Here is a 14,089-nt window from a genome sequence, read left to right as displayed (position 1 = left end):
CCGTTTTCCGACCTGGGTCTGTGTCTAGCTCGGCGGTGATTGGCTGGAATTCCGTCTCGTGCGCAGTGATTGGCTGGAATTCGGTCTCATGCACACAGATTGGATGGATTTCCATCTCCTGCGCTGTAATTGGCTACTTGTTCACGATTTTGCTTAGAATACAGGTGGGGAAAACTAAATGAACAGCAAACGATGTAAGCATACGCAAACAAACACGAACGCATAAAAATATCTGCTGTAATGACTATACATAATACAGATTTGCAGAGTTGCTCATGGCAATTATACAGTAGTAAATTACTGTACCATTACAACAGTACATTGCCAGGATATTGACCTTAAATACGTTTTAATTTAGCGAATGAAAGTGTAATTAAAGCTTTCCCTTTCTCCTCCTTCCAAATGAAAATAATAATAATAATAATAATAATAATAATAATAATGAAAAAATAAATTCTAAGGCACAAACAATCAGTCAAATAATTAATTTAATTATTTATATAATTCAAAATATATATATTAAAACCTAGCAACGAGGAATAGGATGAAGAATGACATTCAGAACATGAAAAAGTGTGAATTATGGGCATAATTAATTAAAACTCATACAAGTTTAAATTAATTTTTTTTATGCATTTTCATATACATTGTTTTTAAGAGTCTTCATGAAAGAGCTGAAAAAAGACAAAAAGAAAACATTTTTACAGTAAGAAAATAGATTTTATATAGTTTTTGTATTCGTCTTTTATACAGGGATTCCCCAGAAACAAACACTGGAATAAACATAAAAATATCATTTTGGCACAGAGTCCTGCTTATCCACTTATAAGAACTTTTAACACTTTTACCAGTCAACATGTGTGTGCTTCCCCCAGGTGTGTGACCACAGAGCTGCAGGGCCAACGTGTGAGCTGTTGAGAACACAGCCCAGGCCTTCAACACAGTACAACAGAACACTGTCTAGCTTACTGTCTGGATAGGAAAGAAATACTTTGTGGGATATTCTTTTTAGATAATTTCATTACAAACTCTTTTAGATAAAGAAGTTCAGGTCTTCGTAAAAGTGATCAAACCTGGTGCATTCCAGCATTCCAAGGAAAAAAAAAAAAGGAGTAATCCATAGAGTCAATATTCAATATCAATAACATATGACAATAAACCGGTTTTCTGTAAACAGCTTGTGCAAAATATTTTAACCATATTTTATATTGACCATAAAAGTCGTGGAAATAAATCACATCTGTATAAAAATATATGAGCTACAGTAACACGAGGCACACCTAAGATTGTATAAAACGTAACATAACATAACCTTCATAAGACCTTTGGCATAATTTTCCACAGCACTTGTGAAGGAGGTTGGTCAGGGCTGGGACTTTAAAACGTCACCCAAACTTCCATAAAAGTGACAATGTGATGTCGCGTGACATCAAAGGCACTGTGTGACAACCATGAAAACTTGCTAAAAACATCTTGGGAACATCAGGTCAGCAGCAGCGTTGAGGCAACATTGTGGGAATGTGGCTGAAAGGTTTGAACGTGGCGATTTGTTGGGGGGCTGGTTACACTCACAGTTAGTGTTGATAGGGTCACACTCCAGCCGCTGCCTGCTCTAAGAACCAGAGCTGCTTAAGTCATTTTCAGACCTTCAATACAAACACACACACACACATATGGGCACACACGCACGCACACGCACACACACACACACACACACACCTCAGTATTACCACTGAATTTAACACATGTACAAGTTTGGACACCCCTGATCAATTACATATTCTGTAAATGTTCTTAGTAAAAAAATAATACTACATATTAGAATATTTTAAAAATAAAACATGCTAAAATATAAACTGAAAAATGTACCGCAGTTAAACTTTTCAGATTCTTTACCAATGTTAATCTCTGTAGGATATTTGCACATAAAATAGTAATTAAGCAAGAGAGTCCAAAGTTTCAATGCTAGATTCATTAATACCTTAGGAAATAGTTTATAATGTAAACGAGTGTTTCTTTTTTTTTTCTTTCACAGACACACACACCTACACACATGCTCAGCATCACCAGCTGCGAGCTCTGTCTTTGTCAGTCCTGGCGTAATGTCCCATTGCAGATGTAAGGCACACACACTCGACTAAGCAGGATCTCAGAATACACTTGGTTTACTGCTCCTTTCACGTGGTACGATGAGGTGGGTAGAGACCACAGCTCCTGGTGGAGCACAGATGACGGTCGTGTGCTTGTCTCACTTACAGTCTGCCCAGCATGCCTCACTATCTGCAACGCTTCATGGACAGGCATTGTGGGAAACAATGGCCTACCAACCTGTGAATGACACATTGACAGCAATTTAGCACGGACAGCAGACCCAAATTCTCACCAGTTTTTCAGATTTGATGCTTTGCTCATAATGGACAGTTACCTGAAGCTCTCATTTTTAAAAGACAGGAACACAATTGAAGACCATTTTCAAAACAACTACTCTGCTGGTGTTCTCAGAATGAAGGAATGGACAGTGAGAAGAAGAAAAATAATGGAAACAACATCTAAGAAAAAATTAGATTTTGAAAAAAAAAAAAAATATATATATATATTACAGATAATGAATGAATGAATAAGATATGATAATAAGAATGAATAAGAATAAGAATGAATAAGATAATACAGATACGGGTTACAGATAATGAATGAATGAATGAATATATAATTGTATAAGAAGCATATGTGCCATTGGAGAGCAAAGGGAGTTAAAGACCAGCTCATTTAAAGCCTTAGGACAAAACATGTGGTTGTGTCAGATGGGTTTGTAGTTTTTACAGATCCATATGGAAGCAAAATGCCACCACTTCACACAGTCTGTGCCTCCCTCATCTGCACCCAACCTGGACTTTACGAGCTTGTAAAATCCTGCCTAATTGTAAATTACTCATTAACTTATCCAACAGCCAATTCATAGTCAAATAAAAAAGCAGCATGAATGCTCTTTAAAAAGAGATTTACTGGGCTGGATGTGCAGACTGGATGTACAGGATGTGTTTCTAGAAGGATCCATTTGTATAAACCTAATGGTTTGGCCTGTGTGTTTAGAGGAACAGCATCATTCCTACTCACACATGCACACACACACACACACGCATATGGAAAACAATGTGGACTGGATTGGTGCCTAGCCTCTTATTCCAGGAAAGTTGGGTTTATGCCTAAAGATGGTGGGTCAGCGAGAGTGTCGACTGGGTGGTAAATGCAGCCCATAATTCTATAATTACAGAAACAAATTCACAGCATTAGCACAAAGGCCATACATTGGCTCCTCATGTTTCACACACCACTGGAAGAGATTAATATAATAACTTCAGTGAGATAACATCAGAGCAGTTATCCACTGTGGTATTATTCCTCAAATGTTAAACCTCATAATAACGTAATAAGTTATATATAACAATTACACCGAACAGCAGCTTACTTTGTTTATATGATAATATGACCAACCTGCACGGTATATTGTTGTTTTATGTCAGAGCCATTCATTTACCATCTCCTCTACAACATCGCACCCTGAATTGTCATGTAACCTCAAAAAGCTCACCGTCATTCATATGAATAAATACTTAAACCATTTTGACAGGGTAGGTATTTTGACAATCATTTTTTTTTGCCATTTCATTAAATTCTAACTAAAAAAAAGAGGTCCCACAAAGACTTTAATCCTACGTATGCTAGTTCTGCATATAAAAGTGCTCGTACAGTCATTTGTGTCATATTCTGTACATATGCTGCAGTTTGAAAATAAACCCTTTAGTGTATCCTTGCTGAACACCAATGTAGTGGTCTTTCAACTTTTCTTCATATAACTTTGTAAATACTAAAGTATTAATTATAAAGCTATGTGCATTAATGAAATACTGCTGGTGTGGGTTTCCTGTCTTTTATTGTCGCTCACAAAATTGAACTGTGAATGCTAATAGCTGCCCCTTGTGTAGCATTTCCAAAACCATAGTTTTATAACAACGTGTGGATATTGCAAATTCATTACTAAGCTTATTAATCAGGCACATAAAAGGTAACTGAGTATTTCTAGATATGGCATTGAGAGAACAAGGTTTACCTCGTGGAAATGGCAAGCACAGCGCCCCTGCAGGAACTCTTTATAGCGGCCCATTGTAATACTGAAAGTGTCGATCACTTCGTACCCAAAATGCTTTGCAGTTTCCAGAACGTTCCTGTTCACTTCATACAGGTCCTGCACTGCAGCCTAAAGGTTGTGAAGAGAATGTCACGCCAAACTTTTGAGTATTCCATTTTTAAACATGAGGCATCACATTTCTACATCCCCATTTAAAGCATTATAGGCCAAATTTTATATAGGAAACAAGATTTTTAAAAAGTATCTGATAATTAAACACAATAATTGACCTCATTTGCACTGACAGTAATCAAACTTACATTATTTCTATTCCTATGAAAATAACTGTTCCTAAGTATTCCTAAAAAATGACCCGAAGGCTTCCATACCACTTACCAGAGACAGGGAGCGAATGCCATCCACTGGAAGATGGAAGCCCATTCCCAAAGACTTCACCACCACAATAATATTTTGCAGCTCCTCTCTAAATAGTAATAATTGAAAAAAAAATACATAAAATGTCATAAAAAGGAGGATGCATCTTTCACATATACCTGTTACTCAGCAGGCAATGGTTATGATGCTGCTTCTGTGATATTACCATTGTCAACTGATAGCATAAAACATTTAAATAATTGCAAATAGGTGCAAAAAGTGATTGTCTATCCATACACCGGTTTACTCCATAAATATTGAGCATTAAATGTATACAATTTCAAAGCCACCCCATCCTGCTCCCTTTGTGTTTACCCATATATATCTGACAGATTATTTTACTTTTCATCTTCCATAAAACACTTAGTCCTCTTCATAAAAAATATTATTTCAGTACAACAGCACATTCAGTTTTCAGTGGTCTTCATCTCACTGTGAGCAGTGAGAGCAATGTGTGCATTATTGTACAGAAGTCTTAGGCAGCTAAGATAATTGGATATATTTAAACTAAAGCCTTCTCAATAAGCGTGGCGCTTGTATAAAATTATATATAATCACAGTAAATACAAAAAAATTATAATTTAAAACAAATAAGAAATATAAGACCTTTTTTCCATAAAGTAGTAGATGTGAGTGAGTTTGAAGAAAAGTGTTTTGTTCAGATTCTCCTTTTGCAGGAGAATTGCAAGAATTTGTTAAATCAACAGCACACATTTAAACCAATTTATATGTGTGTGTGTGTGTGTGTGTGTGTGTGTGTGTGTGTGTGTGTGTGTGTGCAATTCTGTATGTTCTTTGTGCATGTTTTACCTCTCCAGAACCTGCTGTATGGTCTTCAGATGGTCCACACTGAGCCATTGAACCCCTCCAACAACCAACACAGTCTGAGGAGAGTTTTCTAGAGGTTGTGACCTGCCATGGGTCAGAAGCCACAGCATCACAGGTTAAAGATCACAGTCACATTTGTCAGCAAATCATCAACCCAGTGATATTAATGAGCCATAATACACAAGTGGGCAAAAATGTGCAAGTAAAACCGCACACAGACACAGACACACACACACACACACACACACACACGATCTATCTATATACATATAACAACACTATAGCAATTAGACAGTAATTAAAGGAATGAAACACTGCCATTCTGTCACTCTGATACACATAAGCATACACACATACACACACACACACACACACACTAAAGGAGGCATTGCGTAGCTACTTACACAGACCACATCATAGTGGCATATGGTTGCACACATTGCATACTGTCAAAGTAATGTTGTCTGTGATCAAAGCTTTCCAGTTACCATACCAACATATTCACAGCTTTCAGGCTATAAGCATCTCGTCCAAGACACAGAGACCATCATCCATCCCCACACATTGTAAATACACCCACACAAATCATACATACATATAAACAAAGCATAATATTATACTGTGATGCACCAATATAATACATTTTGTGTTAAAATGCACAAATTCACATTATGTGTAGCTTCTTAAAACACTACAAAATTACATTAAAATATGTATCTCATATTCAGGGAACCTAATATGGCAAATAGATGATGTTTCCTTCATACCATAAATGTTTTGGATATATCCTGATATACTGACAAAAAGCAAGATCTTTATTTTTCCTTTTTATATATAATATACTGAATAAAACAACTGTAACACATGCACAGGTAGTAAATGTCTTCTTCTCTTTTTCAAACACAGACAAGGACAGAGACACACACACACAGACCTGTATATGAGCTGTTGCAGAGCTCTTTGGAAGGTGGGTCTCTGACTCTTGTCAAGCCAGAACTGTGGGTAATAGGAGTAGCTGATGAGTGTTGTGCCCTGATTCACATTGTGGTACATGATAGTGTCATGAGCCTTGTCCCAGTCCTGCAATGTAGTGTTCACTCGCTCCATTAAATAGTACATCATCCCCCGGTTAGTAGAGTCACCGATAAACAGCACCTAAAAAAACAGGATGTGTTATAGTGCCCCTCTTAAACTACAAATCAGACTTTATATATTCATATAGTCATACATAGACTATTCACAGGGTTTCTGCTTGTATCACTGTATTTTCTCTTTAAAGTAACATTTACTTCATATTTTTAATTTAGTTTTCACTTGTCATGTGACCATGTGTTTGTATGCAGAAAGGAAATATTATGTATGATTTTAGCTTATGATTTTATTAGAGATGAAAGAGTGTATCACTCAAAAATTTATGCTATTTATTTATTTACGCAAAAAATGTTGCATTACAAAAAAAAAAAAAGGAAGGTTCTGGTTCAGTAGGAACTAAAAACTCATTTGTACTATGAGTATTTCTATGATTTCTATATTTCTATGATGAAGTATTAATCAGGTAAATATGCAAGGCATAAGCTGAAGAGGTAAAAGGATGCATAAACTTATAGAATATATAAACTCTACAGTGCATTTCAGATTGCACTACATTGTTAAACTGCAAAGTTATGTGATATACAACTAATAAGTCAGTACAGCACATTAGGCGAAAAAATTAGCAAGAGGTCAACAAATAGTCTGGAATCTGGCTGAAGAGACAAAGAGGCATGCATGCTGATAGGGGTGATGGACAGAGATGCGTTTGCAGTCAGAGCATAAGTCATCTCACCAGTCTTTACGTGTGCCAGACTACACACACACATATGCAATGTCACCATGACATCGGAGACAAACAGTACAGATCAAACTCAGAAACTCAAACACACGCACACACACACGTCTGCCACCTCACAGCTCTCTCCACCAGACTCCCTTTCTCAGTGTGCTGCCATGAATGAAGAAAACGAAGAATGAAAGAGAGATGGCATAAACAAGCATGGTATTGTAAGGACAGTAAAGTGAAAGTCAGGATTGTGTGAGTTAGAAAACATTATAGCGCTTATGATATGGCTTTAACTCTAACTTCAACGTTATACTTTTTTTTTTTTTTTTTTACAAAGTTTAGCATTCAACTTGTTAATGTTACTAATACTAATAATAATAATAATAAAATGAATAACAATAAATTATAGCAACAATAATTTAAAGACAGATCAAGCAGACATGGAAACATAAAATGAAAGATACAAAAAAAGATACAAAAAAAACATGTTCAACTTTATTTAGTTAAAAAGCATAGTTGTCAAACTAAGTTGTAGTTAATCTAGTAATAAAAAGTAATAATTTAAAATTAAAATAGTGAAATATATTTGCATAGCTAAAAAACTGATAATATTTGTACTTTTAAAATTAAGATATTAAAATTGGCCAACTATATTTATATTTATATATATATTTAATATTTTAATTTTTAATAATAACAGCAACAACACCAATAACAATAACAATAATAATTCTTAGTTTCACAGCCTGAGTTCCAAACCTAAGAAGTACACATTAAAAAACAAACAAAAAAAGCATTGGTTAGGAAATAGAAATGAGTTAATAAAATATATAAAACATAGTTTCCTGTGCGTCTAAATACACACAAATAAATAAATATATAAATAGTCTAAATACCAGTTATATACAAACATACACACCAAGTGTGTCTTTTCATATAAAAGTGTAAAACACAATGATTCAATTCTAGACACAATCTGTGGCAGAATGGTGAAACCTTTTAGGCTGCGGTTTCCCCCTTCCCCCACAGCTTATGTCTAAAATTGGATCAACGTCTTTTATGCCTCATCTGCAAGCTATTCTGAACCTTTCTCTCACCCCTGGCTGTGTTCCAGATTGTTTTAAAGTGTCCAGTGTATAGCCTCTTCTGAAGAATCTGGGCCTTGACCTTAATTATTGTTCATGATTTAGACTCATTCTTAAACATCTTTTTATTACAAACATTTTGGAGAATGTGGTTTCAGATCAACTTCTACATGCACAGGGGGCTAATAGTATTTTTGGAAACTTCCAGTCTGGATTTTGAATAATATGTTAAGGTACTCTGTCTCTGGGGAGGTACCACTCTTGGTACTACTTGATTGTTGTGCAGCCTTTGTTAGAGTGTATCATGATAGTTTAAAAAACAGACTCAGTGAATGGGTCTCCCATAGGCCCTCTTTTATTTTATTGAGCTTATAAAAAAATTCACTGTCTACTGGACACATGGTGTCCCTTTGTTGATATTACATGTGGAGTACCTCAGGGTTCTATTGCTGGCCCTACTTTTTAAAAAAAGTATTTAAATATTTCCTCTTATAATAAGACCTTTCAATATTTCTTTTCATTTTTATGCAGATTACATGAGACTGGAGCTTTCTATCAAATGGAATGACTTCAGTAGGATAGCTGACAGAGTACCTTAAAAATATTATAGACTAAATGAACTCCAATTTTTGAAGTTAAGATGAGAAAAAACTGAGGTCTTGTTTGTTGGTTTTGACAGCATACCCAGGGATTTGCAGGTGGCTCTTGGTACTCATAAATCTGGGTGTTGTTCTTGAATCTCATTTACAATGAATACAAATAAGCTCATTTCTGTTTTCTTCAGCTAAGAAATACTGCAAAGATCACATTTAGCTTTTTTAGGACTTAGAATTATTTATGGGTTTTATCTCTTCAGTGCCTTGTGTAATTCAAGGAGCTACGGTAAGACTTCAATTGGCTTAGTGTGCAGTTGCTTAGCCTCTAAAATAAACTAGACCAAGGGATCATACCAGACCAGTGCTCGCCTCTCTTCAGTAGCTGCCACTGACATTTAGGATTGATTAAAAAATGTCGGTCCTCCAAAGTTACACTAATAAGAACCTGAAAACCTTTGCACAGAATGTATGATTTCTAGTTATTATTATTGTTGTATTATGATAAATTTCCTTCCACTTTTATCACTGTTTCTAAATACAGGCAGCCTGTTTATCCAGGAAGAAGGGAAGAAAACAGAAAATATTTATTGGGCAAAAGTATTGTAGCATTTATTATTATTATTATTATTATTATTTATTTATATATTTATTAATTAAACTATCTATAATTGATTAATTTGGCTGCTGTGAACATACGTAGTAGACATGTCTGGTAAGCAGACTGCACACTGCTTCAATCATTTTGCCTAGGGTTGTAGCTTTGTAGCTTAATTTAATACTCTAATTATGCAATGTTTTTTATGTACAGTGGATAAAAATGCTCTGAGATACATGGTTCAGTAATGGTTGAAAGCTAAAGTTCAATTAAAGGTATATTTTTTGCAATCAATCCAGTCTTTAAAATCTAAAGGCTTATATTTGAACGTTTGATCTCTATGTGTGTATTGTAAAAATGAGAACATTCATATGATTTAAGGTTGAACAGTATGCAGTATGCCAATCAGTTGTTATGAAGTATTTTGAAGAAAGCCACTGTTTCATAGATTCAATATAATTGTTATATCATAGTTGTACTATTTTCAGGACTATTACAAATTTAGAACAGAATTCATAAAAAAATATAAATAAATAAATAAACTTCATTTTTTAAAAGGTGATGTACAAGTCATAGATGAACTGTAGATTTAAGCTCAGAAGCTAGTGGTTAATACTCAATTTTCTCACCTTCTTGTCCATCATGCATCTCTGCAACAGGGGTTGCTCCAACACAGGGTAAAAACAGTTGTCTGGTTTCCAAGCAACTTCCCTCCAGTCACATGTTCTGTTGTCTGAACAGCTTAAGCATGGCACGACCCAACGACCTATAAACAGACATTCAGAACATTGACAATTTCACTGTACCAGTGCTCCTCAAACTTTTCTGTTGTTTACATGCCCCACCACCTCAAACAAACAGAGATAAAATAGGCCAAGCTTAAGTTGACTGAAATAACATCAAGATCATGAAACGTCCTTTCACCTTTCTTTCAGGAAAAAGTCATGGCACAGGACCTAGAGTGTGGATGTGTAGGTATCTGTACTTATGAATGTCTGTACATGTGCCTGTCTGAGTAGACATGCTATAAAATATGCTGTGAGAACAATTTTTAGAGATTTGTACAGCGCTGAGATGGTGTCTCAAAGCAGCTTTACAGAGGCTGAGAATGTAAACAAAATTTAATTAATATCCCTAGGTGAACAGGCCAAAGGTGACAGTGGCAAGGAAAAACTCCCTCAGAGCTGGAGGAAGAAACCTTGAAAGGAACCAAGACCCAAAAGACTCTTCCGAATTGCTAATGTGAAAGCTCAGCTTGTTTATTGGTACGCCATGAAAAAGAACTAGATGTCAAAATATTGTTTAGACAAAATATTTTAAGAGATGCTGCACTAAACCTTTCTTTTATGTTTATCTAAACATTTCTTTAATATACTGACATATGAACTCTAGAACCTGATGTGAATGTTGTCTATAGCCAGCTTTCCTAACTCCTCCTGATACAAGCTGACATACTGCTTCTGATAGGGTTCAGCTGAGGTCACAAGACAGATCAACATTAGGCCTTTAACCCAGAATTAAGAAATCATACACAAATATCTCACAGGTTTCTGCATTTGAGCATTGTTTTAATATGCTCTGATGCAGCTGCAAAACCATTAGGAAACATCATCAGAATATCATGCCCTGCATCAGCGATCATGAGCTTAATTTAGAAAGGGTTCCTTTGAAATACTGATGTACAACTATAAGCTGAGATGATGATAGTTGTTCAGTGTTGTACATTAAAAACACAACAACACACACCATAGAAAGGACAGAGAGATATTACAGCTAATACACTCAATAGTGTTGAATAATGTTTTATAACCTGCTGAAATTGTACTGAAATAAACAGAGATTTACTCAAATTGCCATACCTACTAGTGCATTCGTTTTTCAGTCGTGTTTCTACTGCCAGTCAAAATTGTTTCCAGCTAAATTTCACCAATCCAGATTGTTTATATACTGTAAATCTTAAGTCTTTACCATCCATCACACATCCGTTAAAGGATATAAGGTGGAAAAGGTTGCACTTACAGACTCTGCCATCTATGGCTGAGGAGAATATATTAGCCTTAAAGGTACCTCTGGGTCAAAATCATACATTATTACTGACATCATAAAATCATAAAACAATCTGCACCATCTGTTTTGTACTTTTATGTATTATGACCATGAGCATAGCTAAGAGAGAGGGCAATATATCGAGTGGTTGTTACAGAAGACAGTTGTGCTCATATTAGTAGGGAACTGTACCAGCTCACCAGGTTCATCTCCTGAAGAGCACGGCTGTGCTACAGACTGGGCCTTGTCTGAAGACGTAAGTCCAGAAACTGGCTCCAGGCCACAAGGCTGATCAGGTCTGACCACTAGACCACAGTCCTGTAAGTATACACAAAATAGAAAGACATATACCATGAGGAAGTGAGAAAGGAATAATAAAACAGACGAAAGCTAAAAGCGATAGCACAAGTTTAACATTTAGAAGCCGAAGACTAGTTGTCTGTTATCTGGACCAAGATAAAACCAAATCCCAGATTTATTTTCTTTTGAAAGGAAAATCCCTAAACTAAGCTTAATCCCAGTCTGAGACACAGACTGAAGACTCTAGTACTGTTGTTCAGTTAACCCATAAGTTCACCATAAAGCCAAATTATGAGAAATATAAAACAGACCAAAGAATCATGGAACACAATTATATTTCCCACACATTTCTTGCCATATTCTGTAAATATTTTTGGGTTAAAAACCCAATGTGACATAAACATCACAACAACCATTTTATAACTTGTATTTCAACATTTTCTTCTTGAAACGCAGTCAAAATGGGTCATGTGATTTTAAAATAGCATTTGGATGGTCTCTATGTAATCACCAAGAACACCATCATTCTGTAAATGAGATCACAAATTTACAAACTGTCATATGACTGCATTAAGGAAGTTTAGTAAATGTCACATAGGAACATCATGATTTAAAGTGAAGGATAAATGTATCCAGACTTTATAAAGAGTTTGTGACATATATGTCCCCATGGCATTTATCTCCCTGCATTGATAATTAGATGCCAGTTACAAAATAAATTCCAGTTATTTTAAAAGTCTTATCTTGAGATTTACATGCAGACTGCCAGCTCCAACAAAACATGTAAACGCTGTACACACACCCATCCTCCATGAGAAGATTCTTAAAAGGTTAATGTAATTTAACTTACATCAATTTTAAGTCATTTGTGACCACTTCTATTAGTCTTCTTTTCTTGGAATTTGGAAACAATATAAAGTACAAGTGATATTTTCAATTTATTTCAAAAATGAAATTTATAAAACACGGACTTGTCCATCATTTTTACCAGATGTTAGACAGAAGTGCTGAAATATGTCAGAAGTACAGAAGTGCTGTAAAATTACAACATGCTTTTTAGTACAATAGTACACTGTCCCTTCTAATACAGCAACACTGTAGAATACTGCCCACTTTAAAAGCTATGTAGGCAAGACAATCTAAACCAGCTTTCTGACTGAATGTGTATTCATCAAAGTTAATCTTTCCATGTATATTCTCCCATATTCTGTCTGCTCTTTCATGTGGTTTTCCTCCTCGTTTCCCCTTCAGCCAAATCAAAGTGGAATGTGCTGTCCATTCCACTGCGTACTCACAAATGGGCAGGGGTCAGAGATCAAACTAACCTAATGGCAGTGAAGTGACCGGATTGCCCTCTGCAGGTGCTGGCAGGAGCCACCAGGTCTGGCTCCACTTCAGAGAGAGAAAGCCTGCTGTATCCCCTCTCTTCCAGGCCTCTTTACCCACCTCTACACTTTACACAGGGGCTTCGCAGGGACACACCACATTCCCCACTCTCCTGCCACTGCTGTCAACAAAGTGCCACAAGACGACTTAACAGGGATTTTCTTGTTCATACCTGCGGATGGTGCATCCGCACAAACACGGGCGGACTTTTTGATTCAGCACCGAAGCTGCATAAATCAGCCCTGAAAGCGGCCTGGCGCTTTTCTCCTGCCACACGTCGCTCAGAAACCTCGCACCTCTGCACCAAAGAAAAATGTTTGTAATTACAGCACCCTTACAAATGGTGGGGGCGAGTGCATTTCTGTATCAATGGATCTTCATACATGTAGGAGTTTAGCCATTTTGTTTTGTTCTGTGATGTTCATACAATACATACAATTTAGGGCATTCAACTGAAATTAATTCATAGGATGTAGGGACATAGCTTGCATTCTTAGGTCTTAACCTTGTGTTTGAACTCATGACTGGCTAGAGGCAAGCTACTATGACTCTGTTAGCCTGTGTTCACATTAGCAGGTAGGAAAGCAGCAGATGAAAATACATTATAAAACATAAACATAGTATGTTCCTGGGCTGTACAGTGGCGCCCGGGTGACTTTCTGTGAGGACTTGCGTTCTCCCCGTGTCCGCGTGGGTTTCCTCCAGGTGCTCCGGTTTCTTCCCACGGTCCAAAAACACATGTTGGTAGGTGGATTGGCGACTCAAAAGTGTCCAAAGGTGTGAATGTGTGAGTGTGTGTCACCCTGTGAAGGACTGGTGCAGTCCGTAATTGTAGAATTACAAAGTGCTCCTGTACGGCCAGTAGAGCTGATA

At 36.3% G+C, this 14,089-nt stretch overlaps 1 protein-coding gene across 2 annotated transcripts in view; it reads right to left on the bottom strand.

Moving 5' to 3' along the window:
- Window positions 1–622: 622 nt before the first annotated feature.
- The window catches only part of cped1 (cadherin-like and PC-esterase domain containing 1), a 93,490-nt gene continuing 80,023 nt past the window's right edge, over window positions 623–14,089 (bottom strand). The window contains exons 15-22 of one of the 2 annotated variants that reach the window (XM_066669919.1): window positions 11,731–11,848; window positions 10,114–10,250; window positions 6,324–6,544; window positions 5,372–5,473; window positions 4,523–4,610; window positions 4,109–4,255; window positions 2,046–2,328; window positions 623–1,646 (exon numbers count right to left, since the gene is read on the bottom strand). In XM_066669919.1, coding sequence (XP_066526016.1) covers window positions 2,089–2,328; window positions 4,109–4,255; window positions 4,523–4,610; window positions 5,372–5,473; window positions 6,324–6,544; window positions 10,114–10,250; window positions 11,731–11,848 — 1,053 coding nt within the window. In that variant the 3' untranslated portion in view covers window positions 623–1,646; window positions 2,046–2,088. The remainder of the gene's footprint in view (window positions 1,647–2,045; window positions 2,329–4,108; window positions 4,256–4,522; window positions 4,611–5,371; window positions 5,474–6,323; window positions 6,545–10,113; window positions 10,251–11,730; window positions 11,849–14,089) is intronic. The other variant, XM_066669918.1, reaches the window with a different exon arrangement.

Source organism: Hoplias malabaricus, chromosome 4, assembly GCF_029633855.1.
Source record: "Hoplias malabaricus isolate fHopMal1 chromosome 4, fHopMal1.hap1, whole genome shotgun sequence".
In the NCBI taxonomy this organism is placed as follows: Eukaryota; Metazoa; Chordata; class Actinopteri; order Characiformes; family Erythrinidae; genus Hoplias; species Hoplias malabaricus.
The sequence above is the reverse complement of the archived record's forward strand: the minus strand, read 5'-3'. Positions and strand labels throughout refer to the sequence as shown.